Source organism: Dendrobium catenatum, unplaced genomic scaffold, assembly GCF_001605985.2.
Source record: "Dendrobium catenatum unplaced genomic scaffold, ASM160598v2 fragScaff_scaffold_560, whole genome shotgun sequence".
Taxonomy (NCBI): Eukaryota; Viridiplantae; Streptophyta; class Magnoliopsida; order Asparagales; family Orchidaceae; genus Dendrobium; species Dendrobium catenatum.
The window spans coordinates 11,065-38,608 of record NW_021319022.1 but is presented as its reverse complement, the minus strand read 5'-3'; the positions used below and the strand labels follow the sequence as shown (position 1 = coordinate 38,608).

The 27,544-nt window shown below is 35.6% G+C and overlaps 1 protein-coding gene across 7 annotated transcripts; it reads left to right on the top strand.

The window, feature by feature from the left end:
- Window positions 1-562: 562 nt before the first annotated feature.
- LOC110113028 lies at window positions 563-25,709 on the top strand. 7 transcript variants are annotated; one of them, XM_028694796.1, is made up of 15 exons: window positions 563-1,075; window positions 4,681-4,763; window positions 4,998-5,097; window positions 5,183-5,305; window positions 21,515-21,619; window positions 22,872-22,955; window positions 23,995-24,110; window positions 24,192-24,293; window positions 24,368-24,481; window positions 24,600-24,656; window positions 24,758-24,824; window positions 24,911-24,964; window positions 25,060-25,134; window positions 25,257-25,292; window positions 25,391-25,709. In XM_028694796.1, exons 2-15 carry the CDS (start codon window positions 4,735-4,737, stop codon window positions 25,502-25,504), a joined length of 1,176 nt encoding a protein of 391 aa, XP_028550629.1. In that variant the 5' UTR covers window positions 563-1,075; window positions 4,681-4,734; the 3' UTR covers window positions 25,505-25,709. The 7 variants fall into 7 exon arrangements, with proteins under 7 accessions (XP_028550629.1, XP_020701103.1, XP_028550628.1 ...); XM_020845444.2 differs by having other exon boundaries at window positions 4,986-5,097; XM_028694795.1 differs by having other exon boundaries at window positions 4,652-4,763.
- The last annotated feature ends 1,835 nt before the right edge of the window (window positions 25,710-27,544 follow it).

The following is a 27,544-nucleotide window of genomic DNA, read 5'->3' as shown; positions in this document are numbered from 1 at the left end:
TTCGACCGCCGCGTCCTCTGAGAATATTGTATTATCGTAAAAAGGAATGTCATCCTCAGGTCAATCTTCATTTTCATCGACATTTTTTCTGTTCTTTGTTAATTCCTGAGCTTGCCCGAAAATTTTCGCTAAATCTTATATAATGAAGAGCTTCGCGGTTGAAATCTAAAAAAAAATAGCGGCAACCTTAAATTGAACTGTGCGGATTTCGAATTTACGTGTTGAAGCCACGTCAGAATTTCCCTGAGAAAATTGTGAAATCATTTTCCACGTAGACATGCCACGTGTTACAACTTTAGTGGCGTCTGAATGCATTACCACGTCTAACGCACCAAATAAGTGGTTGTCATCAAGAGGGGCTTGGTCTACTGTACCCGCTGTAGGGCGAAAATACGAACAATAATATAATGCAGAGTTAACATTTACAACAAAGCAAAAACATTTCATAGCCTTTGGATCGGCATCAAGAGTTGCGCGCCATTAAATTGGCCTATTGCCTTAGATAGGTATTCTATATAAATGTAAACCAATATGAGAAAAATTAGGCTAGGATATACGAAGTGTTTGAACCAAATGTGGTTCTTTTTCTTCCCACCAGGCGTCAACAGGAATTTTACTGTCAAAAGAGTGATTTTTATTTGCTCGAAATCAGGCGTGAAATAAAAAAAAGAAACTACGAGTCATCTTTTCATATCTTGCTTCGTTTGTTACAGCTCTTTCGGTCTATCAGCCGCCTCTTTTGATTTCTCTTCGTAGGAGGCCTTCTTCAGTTCTCCCCCCTCGTTCTTCTTTCTACCCAACTTCTTCTCCGAAGTCTCATATTTTCATCGTCCCAGTTTCCTTACCCTCGGAGAACCGGTCACGAGTTCCGACGAGGGGGAGTTCAGAAGGGAGAAAAGAATTCTATAAATATTCGGAGGAGAGAAAGGCAGTGGAAGTTGAAGGAGGAGGCCTCTTCTTTCCTCTTGGGAACTGTTATTCCAATTGCGAACCATCCTATTCTCAAGCTTCTGGTTCCACCGGAACGTACAGGTTTTCGTAGGGGAAGATCGCTGGTGCACCGGTTCGGGCACAGGTGCGTGTTCCGACCTTCTGCCCTTTACTCTTTCTGAGGTATCTTTCATGCTGTTCTTTTTTCCTGTATGGATCTTAGTTTACGAACTTGATGCTCGGGATTTGGCTCTCATTTAGTCCGTATTGTTCTTCCTGCCTTTTTCTGGATAGTTTCTCCTTAAGTGAATATTAAAAATGGTTCTGAAAAGTGGGAGAGTGTTGAAAAGGATCATAAAAAAGTAATTTTGTGATTGAATCTAATAGTTGGATTTTGGGGAGTAAGACACGTTAAAGATTCTGGTGCGATTATCCTGGAGGTTATGTTTATCCTTGTAGGTGTTATATATATATATTGTTTTTGTAAGATAGGTTTCTATGATTAGAACGGCAAAAACTATACTGGCTAATAGCGATTTGCGGTTGCAGATATGACAATGATGACAATTCTTAATTTCAAGTAAATCATAAAATTGGTCTGCAGAATTAATATTAGACTAAAAATTTTAAAGTACATAACAAATAATTTTTTTCTTTTTATTTTTTGATATGGGGGATGATTATTTTAGGGGCTATTTGGTTAGAAGTATTTAGGATCCTAATGTTTTTCGAGTGTAAATTAGATATACTGCATTTTAGCTTTTTAGGATTGTTTGATTGATTGTAAACAAAGTCATGAATTTCATTCAATGTGTTTGGTTAGATGTAAATAGGACAATGGAGAAAAAAGATTCATATAGTTGTTCCCATATAGTGGGATAAAGGCATGATGCTGTTGTTGTTGTATTTTGGTTGGATGTAAATAAAAGTCAATTCTAGGGCATAAACATATCGATATTGGGGAAGGCACGGTTTGGGATTGTTGGCAGGGTAGTAGTTAGGCATGGCAAGGTAGCATACAATGTTAATTTGGTGTTGCTAATTGCTATAGCAAGCTTAGGTGCTATGGAGAGTCTTAGTGCTGATCGTAGATGCCACAACAAAGTTGGTTGTCATTGATCAAGTTTGCTTGTTGTGAGGGTGAGGTCGAGCATCAACGAGGTCATGTTTGAGATCAAATGATTGCTTCCAAAGACGACATATTTAAAATTTGTCTGATTTGGACAAATTCATAATACCCCCTAAAATAGGCTTATAGGTGTATTCCAAACTTTTCTAATTATTACTTTGTATTTGTTTTACGTCAAATCAAACACTTTAATTCTCAAAAACCCAGGGAAATAGAATGAATGTGAAGTATTAGTAAAAAGAATGCTTAGATCAAATATAAGTATATAACATTACTAAAAATTATGCAAAATGTTAAGAGTTGACATGTCACGAAGAACTCAACATGAATGAATGGGGAAACAAATTCATAAATTTAATGTTAATTTGCTGTATGATGCTAATGAGCAACCATAATTATCATGCTTACATACAAATCCTCATTTTAATGGAGAACATTGAGTTCGTTTTGATATTAGTCTATGTTTTTTTCTAAGGTAATTGAAATTGGCCTAAATGTCCATGTATTGCTTTAACTTTGATTTTAATTTGTAATGTAGACGTTTCATGTGAACATTTTCTTTGAAGAATATATAGTTTTAATTATATAAGACCTAGAATTTGACTTGAAGATCAAATATCACAAAAACATTAAATGAGAATTTTGCTCATACTGATCTTGGATGAGTGGATAATAGCCATCTGGCCAGACTGAATTAAGCATGCTTGAGATTAGTTGAAATCATATGCATACATGTATGAATGTGATGGACCGGACCAGCCGGTCCATCCACCTTCAACACCGGCCCAAAAAGGGCCGGTTCTTGTTTACTGCAGGCGGAGAACCCGCCTGCCTGGGCGGTCGGCTGAAGGGAAAGAAGGGGGGCGGGTGGGCCCAAGGGGCCCACCAAATGAATAAGGGAGGGAATTTGGTTTGCCCTAGGGGTGTTTAGGGTATTTTGGAGGGGATCATGTGAGGGTTTAAGGGGAGTTAGGGTTTATTTTGGGGGCATCTTGTTTTGTGGTTGTTTTAGCTTTCTTCTTCTCTAGGGCTTGGGAGAAAGCTTCCCTTCTCGAATTGGGAGCATTGTATCCGTGGAAACTTGTAAGTCTTTTGATATTTGACTAAAGGAAGTGTTTGTGAGTGTTTTCATCCAAGAAATCTTCTTTTCTTCCACTATTTTTGGGCTATTTTCTTGGATTCCGAATTTTTGCAACTTAAGTTCCATCAGAATGTTTGTACGCAAATATTGATGTTAGCTTTTGTATGCTTGCATGTATGCATTTACATATCAAAATGGATGCATGTATGTATTTTGGAAGGTGAATTGTCTTGGAAGATTGAAATCAAATTAGTTTTTGAATGGAATCAAGCTTGAATTAAGTTTAATGGGTCAAGCTTTGCTTGAATCAAAATCAGATCAACCAGCCTATAGTTAAGCTGGGCTTGACTCAAGATCAGACCTAATGCTTTAAGGTGGGCTTAGGCACATTTCAGCCTAGCTTGAGATCATATCATAAAATCTCTTTATATGCCATGATCTGATTTTTTTGAAACTTATGCTTTCACTTTTGTACCTTGGAGAAGGTTAATGAGACATTTCAGTACATTTGTGAGCATTGTTTAATTTATAGGGAATCTTGTTCTTATGTGAATTCTCTGATATAAGCACAAAGTATTAAGAATATATCTAGGTATTACTGAAATAAGATTAAACCTTCCATGGGATCATCTGGTGGACTTATAAATGGAGCAATCGGTGTGTGCCATGAAAAAAATTGAATAATTATTTTGTTGAAATAAGTGATGACCAAGATGGGGGTGTAAAAGGTAAGGAATGATGGAGATAACTATTGAAAAGGGATAGCGTTAAAAGAGGAAAAAACTCCTTTAGTTTTATGCAAATCTTAGTTCTGTTCTATTTGGGATATGCAACTGAATATGCGCTCAGAAGGGGTGGGGGGCTTGTGCATTAGATGTTCCTTCTGTTCTATTTTAGCCTTATCACTAACTTAAGGAAAAACATCTATGGGCTTAAAAGATTTTGTATATTTTTCTTATAAACATCAATATGGATTATGGATGCAATTCAGATTAGAGGCATTTACATTTGCTGTTATGTCTCATTTCTCTATTAAATTAAATTTACATTCCTTCTCATTGTCCAAATTTTCTTTGTTAATTGTAATATTAAAATACTTAGTAGGTGAACTGTGCCTTTCTGCTTTGAATTGCTTATTATGGTAGAAATGTTACTCAATTCTATTTTAGATTGATTTTTTTAATTGAATTTTAGACTGCTTGGTAAATGAATTGATACCTTTATCTATCGAATTTCTTTTATGGAGGAAAGGTAAGTACAATGCTAGTTGTGAGTGAATTTTTTTCTTCTTGTCATTGCATATGATTGTGGGATAAAGGCTTGATGTTGTTGTTGTTGTTGTTTTGCTAGTGTCAGTGCATATGATCATTTCTTCCATCTTTTCTGGATACTTATGTTTCTTATCCAGGCTACGTCCATTTAACAAGCTTCTTATTTTGCAGGTTTTATTTCACCTTCTGCTACGTTTTTTTTTTTTTCACGATGGTCGAATTTATTTACTGAATATCCAGCAACTATGAACTTCCTGAACAATGTCAAGCTGCTCTTGGTTGGAAGTATGCCTGTGTCATTTTGAATTCAAATTTGGAAAGTTATGGCAAAGCTTGGCACTCTTGGACGCAGGTCTATATGCTGTGGATCTTCTGTACTCTTTTATACTTTTTCTTGTAACATACTATATTTCTTTTAAGAAAAATGCACTTTTTAGAAGATCAATTGCACCTCTGTACTCTTAACTATACCTTTTTCCTGTAATATACTATATTTCTTTTAAGAAAAATGCACTTTTAAGAAAAATGCACTTTTCAGAATATCATTGCTGTATGCTGATGGTGTGTTTTGTAGTGTTTTTAAAAGGGCGTCAAATGAGAGTATGAGGCTCCTTGTAACCACAGTAATAGGAGTTATGATTGGCCTTTTTATTGGAGTATCATTCCCTGCAGCGAACAAAACTAAGGCAAGGACAAATACTCTTCTTTTGATACTTTGCGTTGTTTCTGCAAAGTGCATGCTGATATGGGCGTATTCCTTTGGATTGGCAGCTTAATTTTCCTTCTAGCATTATTTCATATATTGAAGGCAAGAATTCAGGCATCACAACTGAATCCTGGATGACCCATGCTTGGACATCTGAGTTTGAAAATAATTCGAATGGCACCACAAAGGTATTTTTAGCTGTTGTCTAGTTATTTTATGAGCCAGCCTTCCCTATTTTTACTTGCGTGGAAAGAGTAGTTGCCTTGGAGCAAGACTTGGTTGCTATTACTGGTCCGCTTCATATTTATTCTAGTAGATGAATTTTTTTTTTATTGTTATAGGATCTACTTAGAAGCCTTCTAGTTTTTTTCCATGCCAACCTCTAGTTATTTCTTAAGACACTGTCATCAATTGGCCCTTAAACTCAGCCAGTTCACAAAAGTGTTATATGCCAATCTTGGCACATCAAGAGAGGTGTTAAACTAGATGTGCTATGGCACTTTAAAATTTCTATTGAAATCTTTCCCAACTCAAGAACCTCACAATAAACACAAAAGAAAAAACAATCAAATAACTAAATAAACTAGTACATAAGCATACATGTGTAGGTAATAATATATACAAGATATGCAAAATTTTAAAGTGATCAATATTAAGCACAATGTATATGATATAAAATTCAACTTAACTAGCATACTAATTTACATTCAAGTAAATCAACCTAATAGTGTGGCAACATATAAGTGATCAATAGCATATGATTGTAAAAAAACGTGAGTGTATAACTACTAAGCACAATACTATTGATTAACTCAATTATACAATCTATGATAGTTAAATAAATAAACACCAAGCGACACACAAATCTTTGCACAAACAACGAGTTGGTCTATGTTTTGTAGAGCAGTTAGATTATTAAGCACAAGATTAAGATTACTTAGCACTAGGCCATAAAAATACTAGCCTATGAATCACCAAATGAGTATTCAAACATTTAAAATAATTAAATGTGCAAGAATAAATATCTAACTAAATTTCAAAAGGATGCAAATATTTTTACATGGTTTGACAATCAACTGGCCTACATTCAAACTTAAATCCATTTGGATTATGATTCCACTAACACTAGATTCCGCTAGCAATATGTTCTCATCTTTAAACTGTCCCAAACATATTCTTAGTGGGTGAATAATACCCAACACAACGTACCCTTCTTAAGAGGCAAGTACCCAATGACTTTCCTTCACTAGTAAGGCCATCCAAATCTCTAAAACAAGAGAATAAACCATTTCAAAGTACTACATTTTCATAGTGAAAAAATAAATCATCAAAAATTATACTTGACAATCTATATAAATGATTGTATGCTAATACTAAGTAAAATAATACAGAAATTACATTTAAGATTGAGAGAGGTATTTAACCAAATCAATATTCAAGGAAAGCTTGAACATGACGGACATTGTCATGCTCCATTTTGATTCCTTTCAATCAAATATGAGATGTAGTAGAGGCGGATAATTTAGTCAGATATAATTTATGCCAAAACCCATCAATAATACAGAAACATGCATAGTTTAAATAATAAAAAATGAAGTACAAGATTTTTAATAAACTTCATCGATAATTAATAAATACTCAAAATCTTTAATTTACGTCATTATATTTTTTCTATAATATACCCAAAACTATATACCCAAATTACTAAGTTGAAGGATCTTCCCTTGCCTAAAATAATAGTTATAGTAATATTTGATGAGCTAAAAATTTTGTGGGATAATTAATTTTAATACAGGGTTTAAAATATAAGAAAAAGATAATATATGATATATTGATCATTTGAATTAATGAGTATTAGTAGTTATAAACATAGCTACCATAGTACAATAAACCTTAAATCAAGACATACTTTGATAATTAAATAAATAACACAATAATAAGTAATATGCATGAATGTATGAAAATAATGAAATATAACCGGCAAGGATCATTTAAGGCACTAAGTTAGGCAGCTATTAGTATCAAATTATTTGCTTTAATTTTATTTTCTATTCTCATTCTTACTTTTTAAAGTATTAGAATTATCATAAAATGAATGCAGAGGCTTTGACATATTTTTATCATATGGTTATCTTCTCTACTGTCAGCCTATTATCACCATTGATTAGTGTTGGACTTGCTCCAACATGATAGTTACTAATCACCTCTCAATAATGGTTAGACTTCCCAACATCAAAATTATTAAGAGTCAGGATGTTGGCTTCGAAAATTCATGCCCCGACCTCTTTCTAAAAGAGTTTAGGATGTTTTGGGTTAAATTTTAGAAGACATTAGATTTAAGATAAGAAATTATCCAGGGATTTTGTTCTCATTTTGTGAGGATTTTAATGATAAAGTTTCAGGTTTTCAATATACACAAGTTATTTTGGTTAATTACCCCTCCTGGTAAAAGGAGAGAACTTTCAATTAAGGTTAGTCGTTAGATAGGTACTAATTGCTTTGTGTATGTGGGCTCCGAAAATTCGGCCCCGGCCTCTGCCCGCTGTGTTTTTCTTTGGGGGAGTTTTAACGGATTTAAGTTCCGGGATAAATTTTGGGAAGACAGATATGTTTGTAGATAAGATACTACCCATAGATTTCGCCCTCATTTTGCAAGGACTTTATGATCTAAGTTCTGGTTTCCTATATGCGCAAGCCCCTATAATTAATTACCTCACCCGATCACGAGAGAAAACTTTCAATTAAGGCTAGTCGTCAATCAGATATATTGTATCCATAGATATGTAAAATTAGGCATATAATAGTAATATAGACATGATGTTTGGAAATGTTGAAGATTTGGCATTTAAAATTTAAAATTTTTACCATCTTGCACGTAAAGTAGATGGTGGGAGAATGGATGATGGACCTGATCAAGATCCCCTGGTTTAGTTGTCCCAGCCCATCGTGGTCCTTGGCTACTTAGTTAAAGGAGGTAGTCGACCCAACCTGACAGAAGGATCCTTGTCGGCAACCATGGGTTGCTTCGTCCAAGTGTACCTTGTAGACCTAGGTTGGATGTTTTTCTAAGGGGACAAATTTGAATTTACCTTAGCTAACAGAGAGCTTTGTGCCTTATCGATCATATCCTATTGATTCATATTTCAATGATTTGATGCCACTAAGGAACGTATTGGCTCTGGCCATAACCGCCATCTCGTGGTGCTATTTGGCGTTAAAACTACTCGGTTCAGAGGGCTCCGAGTCATAACCGTTTATCCTGTGATGCCATTTGGCGGCAAAATTGCCGGTTAAAGGACACGTACCACGTCCTTGCTGGCAGGTGATTATTTGAGAATGGATTCTAGTTATATTTTTGACTAAGCATTTAGCTCCATATGAGCTGAAATTACATTCGAATTTGTCCACCTTGACAAATTATTTCGGAGGGTGGATGGATTTTGATTTGAGTGCTTGATATTAATTTCAAATTTTAAACATTTTAGACTTTGATGATTTTTGGATTTTGGATGACATTTGTGCGGCATTTGAAATATTTGGAGTTAACCCCTCCGTTTGAGATCTGTATTCAACACGGTCATCATCGGGGTGACTTCGGAGTCACTTGAAAATATTTGAATTTTGTGAAAATTTGATGGCTTGAAAAGGTAGGATGATTTTGAGATTTTTTTTGGATTGCTTGGTATTTGGGTGACATTTTGAATTATTTGGAATGGACCCCTCCGGTTGTGATTTGCTTTCAACAAGGTCATCATTGGAGTGTTTGGGTTCATTCATGTTTTTTGTATTTTGTAGGAATTTAAGAGCATTTAAAAAGGTAGGTTCCCCTCTGGTTGAAATAAACGTTTAACATGGCCATCATCGGGGTGTATGGGGTATTTTGAGAATTTTATTTATAGATTGAACAGTGTCGACTCGGTCGAGTTATCTACAGAGGATCGGATTTAGTAGGCTTTATACCTTTGTTGATGAATTTCTTTTATTATAGATCTTGAAGGCCTTATATGAATGTATAAAACAGATATTTCGGTCGACACCTTGACCGTATATCTGCTTGATAATTCGAGCCGTGTCGACTCCTATATATTTATATAGAAGGATCGGGCTCGAGCTAGTTCATTTATTAAGCCGCGCAGCATCCCTAGACGTCACATGTGTACCCTTAACAAGCTCGACGGGGCCCATGCGGGTTTTATGATTGCACTTGCCCTTTTCGTGTACCTATGTGTATACAAACTAGGGTGCATGTGCAGGGCATTTTTGGAATATTTGACGCCACATAGTTGTACAGGCAACTATCTTTTGGATGGAGTATTTGATTTGGATTCTCGTACACGCCTTCTGTTTGCTTGCATAAATATTGCGGATCCGGGGGCGTGGCGTCATATTACGGTCATTTGCCCGTTGCATATAGGTAGACTGTCGTGCACAACTTGTTATTTTTTGCAGGTAGATTATAGTGCACTAACGAATCTCCTGCTTTTTTTGTAGATAATTGCATTCACATGATATTTTTGTTCGTGGTCATTGCCTTGCATACGAGTCTTCAAGAACTGACTGCAGGCATTTGAATTTGCTGTAGTTATTCTGCATTTTGCTTGTGGATGACACACTGGGCGTACAGTAAACCTTATATGATGACTCATAGGAACTTGCACTTGTTATAGTCCTTTGACATTCGTTCCTAGATAGTACGAGTCTTCAAGAACTGACTGCAGGCATTTGAATTTGCTGTAGTTATTCTGCATTTTGCTTGTGGATGACACACTGGGCGTACAGTAAACCTTCTATGATGACTCATAGGAACTTGCACTTGTTATAGTCCTTTGACATTCGTTCCTAAATAGTATGTAATGTTCATCGCGGGTCTTCTACAGAAGCTTGTAGGAGCTTGTATCTATTTCGCATCATCTGGTATTTGCTTGCAGATAACATGTAGTGTGTACGATAGGGATCCTACGGTAGTTTATAGGGACTTGCATTTCATGCTTGATCAACGAAGGTTGACATGGATGCTTCTATCATTGACATATGATTCGTAGCGTCTGCTGAGATATTCCTGTGCATCTACTAACAATTAGATTACATATCCTTGTTAGCTATCTTTGATCATTATTTGCATTTCAACTGACAATGATACCCTTTGAGCATTGTGGATTGACTAAATTTCACCATTCATTATGATTGATGCTTGCTAGCATTTGCATGATCTATGCATATACATTGCTTGTTACATGTTATTTCCCTTTGTGTTGCACTTGTGGATAGTGGATCTCCTACAACAGTCCATAAGAACTTGCATCTGTTGCTAGTTCATTACCTTTTGACTCGCAAGGAATTTGTATATTTGCCCTCCACCAAATAGTTGTTGATCGTGGAGATATCCTACATTGAGTGTGTGATAAAAGATTTCATTGTTTGTAAGGAATTTTATTGCTTGTAGGCGATAAGTCGAATGTGTCACGGTTCTTCTATCGATGTCTGTGGAGAATTCATCGCATCCATTATACATTCATTGTATAGTCTTTTTATTTCCTTCATTAATACATTGGGTTGTTTGTTACAACCATCACACTCCCTTCCTCAAGCATGATTGTTGTTGTACTTTCCACCATCTTATCACTTGCAAACAAGTTTAACGTGCAAGTTCTTTGTCTTCAAAGAAGGTTCACGATATGCATAATGAGTTTGACATTTGTCAAAATCTCAGTCATCCCTTAGCATTTGATCCCACGGTTAGGATGAGAATCCGTGGGAGGCTCACCTGGATCACGCCAATATTCTTCTATATTTGGGTAGCTAAATTAGGAAGGATTATATTGAGGAAATTATGTATCAATTAGAAGTTATTTATTTCTTTATTAAGACATATTGTATAGATCTATAAATAGGGATAATTTTGTATAATAATTAGAAGGTATTTTTGCCCTTCTCAAATTCTATGAATTCTAACAACATTCATCATTTGTTTGATATTCATTCATCATGTAGCATGAAGGCTTTCAACACTTGTGGGAAACTTCATGCTATTTGTTGTTGGCATATTGCCATATCACTCACTTAAATCTTGCATGTAGCTCAATTTGGTTGAATAGTTTGAATCATTTTAGTTTTATCATTCCTTGTTCATGAGATGACTTTCATTTGAATGGTTGGAATCTTGTTGACTTATGATTTGCATTTTTTTTGTTAATCATTTGAGTTTTATCTTGTTGCAATCACAAGTCTTGTTCCCTATTGCTCAAGAGTCCCCTGCTATTCGTTCAGGTTCAAATTCAATTTATTGTTAGTCCAAATTTAAGTTTGAATCAAATCTTTTATTTAATCATTCAAGTTTGTATATAATCCATCAAGTCCAAACAAAGTTCTTTGTAATTGTCCAAGTCCTTTGCAGTCATATTAAGTTCAATTTTGGTTCATTTATTGTTCAAATCATGTCCAAGTCTGCTATTCACCTGAAATTTTGGCAGCCTTCCAGCGTCTCCCCTGTTTAGAAGAAACTACGAGAAACTGAGCCTCTCGCTATGCTAGAGAAAAGCGTGTATATTAGGTGTCCTCGGACACCACGGCCGTAAAATCTTCAATCCCACAACGCCAGAGAAAGACGTGTATGTTCCTTCAGTAGCTGTTTCAAAGAGCACAATTTTCTTTCCCAGCAAGTACAGAGCCCCGTATGTGTACTTAAGATTGTCCCCACCATGTTACAAAAAGCGTGTATAGGCCCTACCTGCCTCGCCGAAGGTGTCGCACCAGGTTTCCCTCCCACCACGCTAGAGAAAAGTGTGTATGGGCCATTTTTCGGCTCGACACAAACGTCAAATGCGGGGTTTTAAGTTTAGGGAGTTATAAATTGGCGATCGGCGAGGTGGAGGGCACACAAATCAAGACAACGCATTTTATTTTTCTCTTTTTTTTTCTTTTTCTTTTCTTTTTTTTGAAATAATTTTTTTAAAACTTCTTTTCTCATCCCCTTTTTTTTCCCATCTATCTTTCTCTTTTTTTTTAATCTCTCTCACACACAAATATATATATGAATAACAATGATAACTAATAAGAAACTAATGAAATTACATGATGATGAAGGTTAATGCAAATAATGCAAAGCGAGGTATAGATTAATAGAGGAAGCTTACTATTGTCGCAGAGTTAATAGGGTAAGTTCATTGTTGAGCTATGAGGTGGATTTGAGGCTAATAGGTTGGTTATCAGGTTGTTTGTTTGGCCTATGTGGAAATGGGATTAAAGGGTTTGATCTAATGATTGAATAAATTGTGTTTTGGAAAACTTATAAGTGTTGTAGTTGAAGATATGAGCTTTAAAGTATATGTTTATGTGGGCCTTTGAAGAAAACTTTGGGAGATTTCAGTAAAGTGCAGTCAAAGCCATCATTAAAAGGAAAATTTTAGGATTGAGAGGTGTAGAGATTTCAGGAGCACAACAGGCTAGAGGCTTGGACTGGTCAGGGATGGCTTCAGTAGAGGGAATCAAAGGCGTTGATAGGGATTTGGCTTCGACTAGGGCTTGTTGAGGATCAGAGATGTACAAACGGTGACAAGGTAGGTCAGATGTTGGAGTTGGCCGCAAGCAAAGAAGGCGAAGACAAGGTTTCGATACAGGTAGGGGGAATTGCTCTCTCTCTCTCTCTGTGTGTGTTTACTACTTGCAGTTATGTGAATAGGGGATCGAGCAGTTAAGAGGGTTGCGACTAGTATAGACAGACAAGATGGGGAAGAGTTCGGCATTGAAGGGTTGCAGGTATGAGGTTCCGGCTAAAGGTTTAGCGTGGCCTGGATCTGCGGGTAGGAGAAAGAGAGATGTAGGTCGGGAGTAGAATGGGATGTCGGTGCTAGCGAGATTTCGAATGGGGAGAGTGGAAGATGGGAAGAAGCCAGGTGTAGGTTTGTCGTGGAGTTTTGCGTGTGTGGAAGAAGCCAAGTTGAAGCCTCCTCGTCCTCTTTTTATTGACATGGAGTGAAGCTTAATCGATGCTGTTATGATAGACTATACGCAGAAGTCTTAGGACATGACGCAAACAGCGTCGAATTCAGCGGGATTTTCGCTGATTTTCTGGATTTCTTCGACATATACGAGGTATGCGATTATTTTTTAATTTATGCATGATTTTGTCTTATGTCGAGAGGTCAACAAATGCCCCTTAACAAATATGGCACATGTTTAAAGCGAATCACGTTTGTTGTATGTTGATTAACCATGTGGATCTCCAGATATTTGCTTTGCATGTCACACATAGGCTTTCATTTAGCGAATCTCTAAAAACTTATTTGGATGTCACACTAATTTTTTTTGTCTGTAGATCTTTTAGAGGTATCCATAGATAGTTGACATATTGTCTTCAGTTTAATAAGGATCCAAAGTATAGTGATACGTAGGGCATTACTTCATAGATTGATGTTGGTAGTCTTCGTTTCCACCACTTCACCTTCTTTCGTCAACATTTTTTGCTTTAACTTTTAAGCTTTTTATATATGGTCAACATTCTTCTTTGCCGCAATCATGTGTAGATGTAAGATTTCTATTATATAGTTGCAAATATTATTTAGAATTTGTTTGAACTTTACAGATTCATCAGCTAGCAGGACTTTGTTGCCTCATGTACTGATTGTCTTGCCCAGACTACACTTTGTGATGAATGTATATTTGTTTTATGGAGGATATTTCATTCTTCCTTCCACTGGTTGTATCTCGGTAAAATTTTAAGTATTTATTTAGGGATCTCGGCACGCAGCGTGATGTCGACCTAAAGAGATACTTAAAATGCCCCCAGTCTTTAGGGACATTTGTAGATGTCATTCAGGATTCTCTTTCCACAACTTTAGCTTGAATCCTGAGATTTCAGTTCCTTCTGTCTTATGCTTTGTCCGATGGACTTGGTAAAGGATGACTAGATTTATCTTTAGTGATTTGTCGGGAGATTTGTATGCCTTTGGCCCTATGCTTCTTGCTTTGGCGGGCTTGGTGAATGAGTGGATGCCAATGAGCTAAACCCTTTAGGTTTATATTAGGTCGATGGTGAAAAGTCATCGGTATAGAGCTTTGTGCATAGCGGACTTGTCGATGACGAAATCCTCTTAGTTCAGCCTTAGGCTTTATGTGAACTGTATGATATTTTCTTCAGTCTTTTGCTTTGTGCTTTGATGCATTTGTTGAAAAAAATTCTTTTGATTCTCGCTTTGTACATTATGGATTTGTTAAAGGATTTGCAAGTTTTGGATTCAGTTGATAGTATCAAATGTGGGTAGTATCTTGATCCTTAACCACTTGAGGAGACTTTAATCTAAGTCATTTGAGTTCATCAGATTAGGAGAGCTAGGATTTGATAGTCCTTCATCCTCTGATTGTTGAGATGGGGTTTCCTCTACTATGGCCTTTTTTATGGCGTATTGAATAGATGGAGCTGCCAGCGATCCGATCATATTTGGGCTTATTGGATCCGACCTCTTACACTTATTCAGGCTTCAGACTTGAGCTATGAGAAATATGCTTCCCAATACTGAATCATCTGAAGTTGGTAGATTTGGAGTAATCCTTTGTGGTTGAATATTTTGAGCCTACGCACATTCGGTAGTTGTTCGTGACTCCATCCCACTGGAATTTTGATTCTCTGATCAATTTGGAGAATTTGGTAGATCACGATTACTTGAACTTATCGAGTCAAATTAGATTTCGTACTTCCTAAAGTTCCTACTGACGAGTTTACGGAGTGGAGATTCCTCTATTACGGTCTTTCTTATAGCTTGTTGTGTAGACGGAGCTGCCAGCGATCCGGTCATATTTGGGCTTGTTGGACAGACCTTTTACACCCATTCGAACATTAAGTTTCAGACTGTCGAAAAACTTTAAGCTCTTTTGGCTTGACTTATTAAAATGTGTAGTCACAAAAGTCTCTTTCTTGACTTTCAAACTTTGGTATGTTGGAAGAGATGGTGTCCCGAACTTTTGAAAGATCACCTGCATATACTTTGAAAAAGAATTTTTTGTATTCTTCCTTAAAGGAATATTTGCATCGATAATTTTAAATATTTATTCACGGATCACGGACCACGACACAGTACGATGTCAATCCGAATAAATATTTAAAATGCCCGCTGTCTCGCAGGGATATTCTAGAATAGAATAAATTTGGATTTTTGAGATTTTAAATATTTTTTTGGGGATCTCGACGCGTATCATGATGTCAACCCAATTAAATATTTAAAATTTCCCCTGTATCACAAGGACATTTTAGAATACAATAAATTTAAAAATTTGAGATTTTAAATATTTATTTCGAGATTTTGGCGCATAGCACGATGTTAACCCAAATAAATATTTAAAGTGTCTCATCTTATAGGGAGATTTTGAATGGGCTTTGTATTTTGAGATTTTAAATATTTATTCGGGAATTTTGGCATACAGTGCGATGTTGACCCGAATAAATATTTAAAATGCCCTATGTCTGATGGGGGATTTCGAAATGCATTCTCATAACATAAGAGAATTTCAAAATGAAATGTGTATGGTAATAAATATGTACAAAAACATAACACATTGAGCATAACATTTTCTTGGGCAATTTTATGCGTAGTATTTCTTCAGGTATCGGCTATTGATCGGCGGCATGTTCCTCTGATCATTCATATCGATCAATTAATAAACTCCTTGGTACACCTTATCGATGACAAAGGGGCCTCCTAGTTGGATACAAATTTACCATCAATTTTTCGGTATGGGATGATTGACCTTCTCAGCACCAGGACCAATTTTCCTTCTTTAAATGCTCAAGGATGCACCATTCGATTAAATTATTTTGCCATTCTTCCTTGGTAGATTTTTAAATTTTGTTGAGCTTGTAACCTGATTTCATCAAGTGCGTCAAGCTCTTCTATTCTCAATCGAGCGTTTTATTCTTGAGTCAGATTGTATTGGATGGCTACACGGAGGGATGACAGGTCAATCTCCAATGATAATACAGCTTCAACCCCAAAGACCAGTGAGTAGGGAGTGGCTTTAGTCGGCGTCTTGTAAGTAGTATGATACGCCCATAGTGCCTCCACTATTTTAGTGTGTCACCCTCTTTTATTCTTGGTAAGGATTTTCTTCAACATTTTTACCATTGTCTTATTAAAGGCCTCCGCCAAACCATTTGCCCTTGGAATGTATATTGATGAGCATCGCCAATCGATCTTATGCCGATCAACGAACTTGTAAATTTTTTTGCTTTTGAAAGCCGTATCGTTATCCGAGATTATACGGCGTGACACACCAAATCTATAGACAACATTGTGGGTATAGAAATTGATCACATGGTCAGACGTGACTTTTTTGAAGGGAGCTGCTTCTGCCCACATAGAAAAGTAGTCTATTGTTTTCAGAATAAAGCAGTGTTCCACTAATGATGGCGGATCTATTGACCCGATTATATCTGTACCCCAGCATTCAAATGATCAGGACACAATTGTAGGGTGCAGTGGATTTAGAGACTGATGTATGACGTCACCATGGATCTGACACTCATGACATATCTTGGCATGATCAATACAATTCCTTACCATTGTTGACCAATAGTAATTCATTATTGTGATTTTAGTAGCCATATTGAGACCTGACTGATGTGCGCCACAAAGTCTTTCGACTCTTTCATGAAATTCTGCTACTACTCTATCAGCTTTTTTGGTCCCTAGGCATCTTAGCCACATTTGGTCAAAGGCTCGTCAATATAATGTATTGTTGACAAATGTGTATCGTAATGCCCATTTTCAGATTAGTGTGGCTAGAGATTTATCAATTGGGAGTTTGCTTTCTTTGAAATAGTTTATGAAGGGTTGCCTCCAATCGTCATCTTCCTTGACATAGAGGCAATACAACCACGATTCTGAGCATTTACTAGTTTTATGTCTCTTAACTACGTGGCATTCTTCTGGTTGATTTTCAATAATGATTTGTTTGGGAGGTTAAGGATTAACTAGGGTTGTATCCTGTTGGCTTGAATATGGTATTTCCTTTATCTGCGGGAATTGCAAGATTGCCGGCTCTAAGACCCAACGACCGTGAACCATAATTGGTATAGGCATCTCCTCATCGGTGTTCATCACTTCCTTGACTAATTTGGTTAGGCAATTTGCCTTGACAATCTGACCTCGAGGAACTCGGGCTATTCTAACATTTGACACTTTTTCCATAAGCTCGAGAGCTCGCTGATGGTAATAAACCAATTCAAGTTTGCCAACATTGTAAATGCTGAGGATCTGATTTATCACAAGTTGAGAATCACCAAAGTTTTGGAAATTTTGGATTCTAGCGTTGATCGCAATCTTCAATTCTGCTATAAAAGCTTCGTATTCGGCTTCATTGTTGGTCCGAGATTCAGTCAAACTGAATGACAATCTCATTATGTCTCCCTAAGGTGCTATGAAAATGAGACCGTTGCCAGCTCGGGCCCTTGTAAGATTTGGAGGTCGAGCAGGTTTAATCGATGCTGCCCTGTCAAAGTACATCTCCGAAAATGGTAGTTTTTCATCTTCCTCGACCTGCATGATTTGCTCATTAGGCAAATAATCATTAAGTGGGGAATCTGCCGGGATACGATGCTTGTTGAGAAAATCTGCTGAGGCTTGCCCTTTCACCGCCTATGTACGTGATATCAAAATGTAGTAGTATCACTACCCACCTGGCTAAACGACCTATCAATACTGGTCTTGTCATCAAGAATTTCAGCGGATCGATCTTTAATATCAATGTAACCCTATGAGAAAGCATATAATGGCGGAGTTTCTGAACTGCGAAAATCAACGTCAAACAATGCTTCTCAATTGGGGAAACCGCACTTTTGCTCCGATCAATCTTCGACTAATGTAGTAAATTGAATTTTCTTTGCCTTTTTTATTGTGTTGGGCCAATAACGCCCCGAGGGACTCTTCTAATGCTGCCATGTACAGTATTAGTGGCTTTCCTGGAATTGGCGCTGCGAGAATGGAAGGATTTAATAAGTATTTTTTGATACTGTCAATAACTTCTTGGCATTCTTCGTCCCACTTGAAACGAACCTCTTTCTACATTAATTTGGAGAATGACTGACACTTACCCGACAGATTTGATATAAATCTCCGAATGAAAGCCAGTTGTCCTTGCAAAGAACGAAGCTATCATACATTTCTAGGAGGTTGCATCTCCATGATTGCTTTGATTTTGTTGGGGTTAATCTCGATTCCTCGGTGACAAACAACGTACCCCAAGAATTTATCGGATACCTCAAAAGTACATTTGAGAGGTTTTATCTTCAAATCAAACGTTCTAATTTTCTCAAATACAATCCTTAAGTTATCCAGGTGTTCTTTTCAGTCCATGCTTTTGACAATAAGGTTGTCCACATAACACTCGACTTTTTGACATATTAGCTCATCAAATTTACTTGTCATTGCCCGTTGATAGGTGGCACCAGCGTTCTTCAGGCCGAAGGGCATGACCGTGTAACAAAAAATGTCGATGGGCATTCTGAATGATGTGTATTTTTCATCATCAAGTGCCATCTGGAGTTGATTATAGCTTGACGATCTGTTCATAAATGAGAACATGTTGTAGTTAGACATGTTATCCACTAATAACTTTGACGCTGGGAGCGGAAAATCGTGTTTTGGATATGCCTTGTTGAGATCCCGAAAATCAATACAGACACGAATTTGACCGTTCTTCTTCACAAGGACAATGTTGGGGATCCAATCGACATATTTTTTCTCTCGAATGAAGTCTGCCTCTATGAGCTTATTTGTTTCTATAATGTTCTTCAATCTCCAATCTCATTCTCCTTGGAGTTTATTTGATGGGTGTTGCATCTGGTTTGACAGAGAAACTGTGAATTGCTACATCAGTGGTTAAGTCAGGCATCTCAGCGTATGTCCTCTAACAAGTGGTTTTCCTTAAATTGCTCTATATGTAAATGTTTATAATCGGGGTCCTCTAATTTGGTAATTTTGCCGCATATTGACATCATTATATTACAATCACGGTCAGAATGTATGTTCTCTAATTGTTAACACTTTTGAGTAATGAATCATAAGTTATACTTGATAGAGCACTATGTACTTTATTAGCTAACGTTGATTTGAATGTCTCTTAGACAAACATCTATCTAGTTTATAAGGTACCATTAAGAGAAATAACTCATGGTTGCTAACAAAGATCTTTTAGTTAGGTTGGGTCAACTTCCTCTTCTAAGTATACCAAGGATCATGACAACACATGATGATAGAATTATGATATCTTGATCGGTTTTACCTTTATCCCCTCATCATTTGTTTTAAGTTTAAGGTGATAACTTTCTAATCATAAAGATCAAATTTAAATATTAAAATTGCTACTACTATATGCTAGGTACCTGGTGCCTATCTAACATGTAGCCTTTATCGAAAATATTTTCCCATCATCTGTAGCGATTATTAATCAAACGAACATGCGCTTATGAGAAAAATGAACTCATATCTTAAATTCCTCGCATAATGAGGGTGAAATCTTTGGATAATATCTTATCTCTAGCTGATTTGTCTTTTAAAATTTTTAACTTGGAGCATAATTTGTTAAAACTCTCCTCAAATACATAGAAAGGCTAGGGTGTAAAACTTTTAGAGTTCGCATTTTATAATAATTCAACTAACAACCATTCCTCTGTTATTTATAGAAATATGGTTGCATGATAAAATTAAACCAATTTCAATTAAATCTTGATCTCTCATATGAATCTCATCATCTAATTTATATAAAAAATCCTAATGATTAAAAAACAAGAACAACATCAACACCAAGACTTTATCTCACTGAATGGGCTAGCTATATGAATCTTTTTTCTCCTATGTATCTTATTAAGAGTTAAATTCTCATTTAAATCTATTAAAAAGTTCATTTTTAAGACTTTCTAATCTTTACCTCTTTCTTAACATAGGCCAGATCTAATATATCTACTCTCCTAACTAGGTCTTTGGAAGGCAGACCCTTTATGTGACCAAATCATGACGACACTCTAATTTTTTTTACCATTGGAGCTACTTCAACCTTTTCATGTATATACTAGTTTTGCATTTTCTCTCTTAGTGTAAAGCTACTCAACCACCCGAGCATCCTATCTCTACAACACTTAATTTTATGTTCTTCTGTTAATGGCTAACATTATTTTCCATAAAGCATTATAGGCATCACAACCATCTTATTAAATTTTCTTTTAAGTTTGAGGGGTACTTTTCTATCATACAGTAGGTTTGATGCATTCATCCACTTCAACCATCTAACTCTAATTCTACTAATAATATCCCCAACTATTTCACTATTGTTTTGAACAACAATAGATCCGAGATATTTCAAATGTGCACTCTTTTTAATAACTTGATCACCCAATGTCACAATCTCACCATTAGATCTATTACTAGTAAAATTATACTCAATGTATTCGATTTTAGATCTACTCAAATGAAAATCTTTAGACTCTAAGGTTTATCTTTATAATTCAAGTTTTCATTCAACTCCTCTCAAGTCTTATCAATAAGAAGATTATCATAGAAAGAAGCATACACCTAGTTACATCCTCTTGCAAATGTTTAGTAGACACATCTATGACTAAAGCAAAAAGATATGGCCTTAATGTTGATCATTGATGTAATCCAATTGAATTAGGAAAATACTTTGTCAAGTCACCTTGTATTTGAACAAAAGTTACAACTCTTGCATATATATCATTAATGACTTGAATATAAGCATTATCAACTCCTTCTCAAAACACTCCATAACACTTCTTTGGAACTTTATCATATGCTTTCTCTAAATCAAGTGGAGGATTATGTTAGGTAGTCGACAAACAATGCAAAATTTGTCGAATAATCATGACATAAATTTTTAATTTGTTATGTTAATGATTAAATAAAATGTACCAAAAATAATTTAAAATATTTTATTATTCTAGAAATAATCTAGAATTATTTTTGATGTGTTGTACTGAATCCTTCACAGCCTTGCCCAAGCCAATGTTACACAACAAAGGAGAACTTACTTTTAATCTAGCTCTTGGATTCACCAAAATAAAGTAGCGTTGGCCATATTTCGTACAAAGCCACATGGCTTTACCAAATAAAGCTTTTGCTTGCGCCATTGTGCTTTGATGGCATGTCAGGGGTGTTGGCAAGTTAGTTAGCTAAATGCATAACTTAAACATTCAAATTATCTCCCTTCTAAGTCATTCTTGGGTGTGTTTGGCAGTGTTGCAGGGAAGAAGAATGAGGTTGCATTAAGCTAATCAAATTTTCTTTTTTCTTTTTACTAGAAATAAAAGGAGAAACTGATTGTGGAGTGGTACGTTATTACTCTTATTCTTTTGTTCTGAGTTGTGATGTCTTCCCAAAATTATATGACTTGTGCAGATTTATGTTCCTTCAAATCCTAAAGGGACAGAAAGACTAGCACCAGGGATTATTGTACCTGAATCAGATTTTTATCTTCGTCGGTTGTGGGGTAATCCAAGTGAGGTATGTTGATTTATCATCTATTCGTGACATAGTTTTGTACATTCTGTTTGATGCTTTGCATATCATAAATGAATCAAACACAAGTAAGATAATCATTTCAGGTCATATGATCATCAAATCCCAACATTTTCTCAAAACTGTTAGTAATCTATAAAAGCAAAAGCGAATAAATTTATGCAACTCAAATAATCTGATTCATATGAAAATTTGGATTTCTAAATCATGTTTGCATGTGGCTGAGTTCTAGTATAAGTGTTTTTAGATATGCTTGAGCATTGGTTTCTTAGCTACTTTTTACTAATTGCTTGTTTATTACCAGTGATGTGTAATTTTTTGTAAAAATAATTGTTTAAAGAGAATCTAAAATTGACTTCTTGCAACCTAAAGTTGATGATAGTCTCATATGCTAGTTCAATCACATGCTAACTTGCTACTACCATTAGTAAGCTCATAATATACTTAAATAACTATTGACAAGAGAGCATCTGTAGGCGGATCAAAACTATTGAATGCCTTTATTTCCCACCTTAAAAGCTTACAATTATTCATATTACTTTTTATGTATGTAAAGGCAGACATAATTTACAAGATGAAAGCTTGCTGAAGTATGACATCTATTTATTTTGTTTATTTATTTGAGAAAAGGACTAACTGATTCCTTGAGTCTTTATGAAGGATCAAAATGATCCTTAACTATATTAAATGATCATTTTGATTCTTTTTTAAAGGCTTGAGGGACCAAAATAATCCTTTTACATAGTTGGAAATTATTTTGATTATTCATAAAGAGTCAAGGAACCATTTTGATTCTTTTCTCTTATTATTTATTTTAATGTTATGACTTAAACAAGTGGTTGAATTTGAGGCAGTGGGTAGATTTCCTACAATGTGATCTACAATGATAACCTTTTTTGCAATGCAGATGACTACGTACATCAACTTTTATTAAACCCTCTTATGGAAAACTTTTGCACGTGATACACAAATGTTCTGACTTCTCTAAACATCCTGTTTTAGGAATATCGTTTCTCAGAATGCAATCTAGGCTAGACATTGTTAACTCCAAGAATTTATTTGCCTTGAATGGACATTAAGTAAAAATAAATATTGCTGCCAACATATGAAGTTAGGAGCGTCTTAGTTAGCTATTGGTTTTGGACATTTCTTCCTGGTTTACTGTTTTGCGTGCATTTGTTCTTTGTTATTCTATTCTATTTCATTTCAACATTAAAATTGTCTAATGATTTTGCAGGATCTAACCCTACAGCAGAAGTACCTTGTAACTTTTACAGTCGGATATGATCAAAGGAATAATATTGACGCAGCAGTGAAAAAGGTAAAATAAAGAATTTTTTCATAACATTTCTATACTTTCTCAAAATCTTGCATTTCAGTTATAACCTTATATTTGACGTTATAGCTAGTTTTAACATATGTGATTCATTTTAGTGGTAATACCTATTTAGTTCTTGAATTGCACAATTTAATAAAGCTAATTATAAATTTTTAGATTATCAACCTACTTACCAGAGTCGCTACTATTTGAAACCCATATTGGTGCAGGGTACTATACGATCTAATTTAATTCATTTTAACCCAGCTCAAAATTGGGCCAAAGCCATATGATCTAATCTCAAGCCAAGCCAGGCTTGCCTAAGGCCTGGGTTAAATCTATTTCTATTCAAGCCATTCTGGTCTTATTTATTTTGATCTGTTCTTGACTTCAAGCTGGAAGTCCTTTTGATTTCAATTATTTTTATCTCTATGATAAATTTGTAATCCAACCTACAAACAAAACTCATGCATGTATACACATCATAAATAACATATACACGCATATTCATACAATTACAAATACATATATATATATATATATATATATATATATATATATGTGCATTTTAGCAGCATGCATGTGCATTTTGACTTGATCTAGAGCTAGCTTCATTCGATCTAGATCTAACCATTCGAGCCAGTTTTTTTGCTTATTTGTTTTTATCCAAGCTCAATCTGAACTAGATGTTGATTTGATTTTTGAGTGATCTTCTTAGGCAGGTTCATAGACTTTGGGGGTGTTTGAGCATTTGAATGTTTTAAAATAAAAACAATACTTATAATCATAATATTTGATTAATTTGATGAATCAAATATGGTTGACTGTTCCAGACCAACACCAACAAAATTGAAATATTATGTCCATATTATCTGCATCATATTACATGTTCCTGGTAACATGTTTGACTCTAGGAAAATTTCTCTGAATATGTTGACATATCATTCTCTTCTAGATTTGCAATATGTTCTGCATTGAAACTGGTAGTGATTATTATTATTTTTTCTTTTTAATCCTCTAAATGTTCATGATACCTATGCAGTTCTCTGAAAATTTTACCATCATGTTGTTTCATTATGATGGACGGACTAGTGAATGGGATGAGTTTGAATGGTCAAAACGAGCGATTCATGTAAGCGCAAGGAAGCAAACCAAATGGTTAGTCATATAAATATATAGTAGTAATTTTGCATTTTTTATTGCTGTGATGTTTTCCCAACTATGCTGTCTCAATTAAAGGTGGTATGCCAAACGCTTTTTGCACCCTGACATTGTAGCTCGTTATGAATACATCTTCATCTGGGATGAAGATCTAGGAGTGGAGCATTTTGATGCTGAGGAGTAAGTTTTTACTATATTTTTTTCCTTTTTTTTTTTAGTCAATAGGCATGCAAATATAAGATTAGAATTTCCAGGTACATAAAACTGGTGAGGAAGCATGACTTGGAGATTTCACAACCTGGTTTAGAGCCGAACAAAGGGCTAACATGGCAAATGACTAAAAGAAGAGGTGACCGGGAAGTTCACAAGTTAGTATTGGATTCCAGAAAAATAGACTAAGCTTCCTTTTCTACATCAGTATTTTCCCCGAGTAAAAAATTGCTCGTTTCCATTTCTAAAAAATATTTAATAATCGAAATTGAACAGAGAAACAGAGGAGAAGCCTGGCTGGTGCAGTAATCCCCAGCTGCCTCCATGTGCCGCGTATGCGTATTTGCTTCTTTTTTAACAGTGAAGATTTGCATACATGAAACAATTAAAATTTTCATCTTCCAATACTAATTTTTTGCCTGCTCGACTTTCAGATTTGTTGAGATAATGGCACCTGTGTTCTCACATAATGCATGGAGATGCGTATGGCATATGATTCAGGTGAGGCTAGATATAGCATATATGAGAAATTGTCTGATGGCTCAGTCAACTTCCATTATTTGATCACAATCCTTTCATTCCTGCAGAATGATTTGATTCATGGATGGGGCCTTGATTTTGCACTGAGAAAATGTGTGGAGGTAACCATATTTCTTCCATCACTGTCTATAAGTACACATTATACACTATTTTCTTATTAAAATCTCAGCTGCTTGTTTTGAATTACATTAAATAGCCTGCACATGAGAAAATTGGCGTTGTGGATTCTCAATGGATCGATCATAAAGTTGTTCCTTCACTTGGGAATCAGGTGAGCGAACCTCTCTCTCTCTCTCTCTCTCTCTCTCTTAACAAATTTTTTCTTTTTTTCAATTATTTTAATTATAATTGGTTCTAACTAACAACTTCAATCTTCATTTTTGTGTTCATCAGGGCAAGGCAGTAGATGGGAAAGCTCCATGGCAAGGGGTACTTAATCATCATCCCTGTCTTCCATTTACGTGATTTGCAAAAGAAACTAAAACCTACAGCTAAACCAATATTCTTGATTTGGTATGTTTTGATAGGTGAGGGAGCGGTGCCATAAAGAGTGGAGTATGTTCCAAACTCGATTAGCAGATGCAGAGAAAGCTTATTACAAAAGGATGGCGGTCTTTTCTACAAATGAAACTCATGTTTAGATTGATAGTGATAGATATTGATATAAGCTGGACGGTGTTATTGTATGCCATAGGTTGTTTTTGTCATGCCCTCCATCTTTGTCCCTCTTTTCTTTACTTGTTTAGGCGGATGATGGAAACGCAGGGCAAATGTGAATTATTTATATGTATATATGCTCTCTGATTACAAGCAATTTATAACTTAATAATGTTATATGGTTCCTCACATCTTAGATTTTAATTCTGGAAGATAATTTCAGGGAAGATGTGATGAAAAATTAGCAGTTCTACATTTTCGCTAGAAGAAACTAATTTGTCTTGAACCGTTCATATGGAAATATCCAATAAATATCCTATTGAATGATACATGAAACATTCAACAGGCTAGCTCGAGGCTTAAGAAGTTATTTGTTGATGTATTGGGAAAGCATGCTAAATAAATTCCTAAAAGACTATTAAAGGTAAGATCTGCAGAAAAAAAAGAATTTTTACGTGAACTTCATAAATTTAACTTCAAATTCTTCACAATTTTTTTCTGAATGATTTGGTTTTCATCAAAATTTCATGGCCCTAAGTTTAAGGTGTCAGATCAGATTAAGTGCCTGCAAATGAGTTAAATTGTAAGTATTACATCCATCTAAAATAATTGAATTTTTTGATAATTGAATTTCCAGTTCTAATGAATTCAGATGATACAAGCTTTTTGAAAGAACAAGCAGAATAATTACAATAATAAGTTTGCAGCTCAATAGACCTTCTTTTGGGATTTTTTTAAAGGATAAGAGCTTACCTCTCAAATATTTAATAAAGTAGAAATAGTATACACGGTCAATTATAAATAAATAAATAAATATGAGGCTAGTTTAAAAAATAAATATGGCATAAGACCCATTACGGGAGTTATTGTATTGCGAATATTTAGTTGAAGTCAAACTTGAATGTGTTCTCTGTCTGAGAATTGGAAAACATATGACAGAAGTAGCTCTTTGTTGTCAAGAATAAGAAATTTAGAATTAGGGAACATTACTTTTAGTATTTTCAAGTACTAGTTTAAGTGGTGGATGTTGTAGAATAAGTAGTTGTTCGTTGGACATTTCTTATTTTTGACTAGCTGGTGTTTTTTTTGCGATGCTAATTGGCTTGTTGTTTATGTGTTTATTATAGGTGATTTTGATGGCATTTTGTTATCCTTTTTAAGGGGTTTTTTGTCGTACCTTCATTTATACTGGTCAATTGCAGCATTATTTTCAATCTCTTTTCAATGGGACTACCATGAATTGTCTAGTTGTATTTGAATCTCCTAAATACATACTAGTTTTGCCTTGTCAGGAATCAGTTTCTTGCTCCTTTCTATTAAACTTTTACTGCAATCATGCTAAGCTATCCCATCACATTTCCTCTAGCACTTGGGTGGTTTCTTGACCGACCAGTGAAAACAACTTTGAATGGATACTTCTTTGTCCATGTTTTAAATCATGTTTGTTGGTTTTAAATTTTTTACTTCTAGTACTTGTAAATTTTTGTTGACCTCCACATCTCCTTCGTAAATTCTGCTCTAATCTCTCAAATTCAGTTGAAATTCCACATACCTCATATTGTTCGGCATTGACGCCGCTCTTCGCATCTCCTCCTAAAATTTCTACTAAAATCCCGCTATTCCTGCATAGAGCCTTGATCGTCTGCCTCTACTCACATTAATAAACAAGAAACAAACTTTAGTTCATTTTCTTCTTCGATTTTGAAATCCTCAGTCAAACCTGTGCCCGTATCTACCTCTCTTCACTGTGCCGACTTCCACTTTCGAGCTCATGCACCCATCTCCAACATCCACTCTCTCTCCCTCTACCTGTTCGAAATCAACCCACTCAATGCCTCCCTAAGCTGAACACACAACCACAGCAGCCTTATTCTTCCTTCGATTCCCACTCCCTACTTTGATCCCTAAACCCTAACTTCAACCGCGCCCCAGAGCCCGCAGCTCACATCCACCCACTATCGAGAAGTCCTTCCACTACAGGAAAATCACCCAATACCGGCGGTTTTTTCCGGCGGCTTATATGT

What these genes read in the sequence shown, in the direction of transcription:
- LOC110113028 (XM_020845444.2), top strand. Translation starts at nt 4,735, where the DNA reads ATGGCAAAGCTTGGCACTCTTGGACGCAG. An exon ending in CTGCAGCGAACAAAACTAAG is followed by an intron (nt 5,098 to 5,182) that starts GCAAGGACAAAT and finishes TTGGATTGGCAG; the next exon opens with CTTAATTTTCCTTCTAGCAT. An exon ending in GGAAAGCTCCATGGCAAGGG is followed by an intron (nt 25,293 to 25,390) that starts GTACTTAATCAT and finishes ATGTTTTGATAG; the next exon opens with GTGAGGGAGCGGTGCCATAA.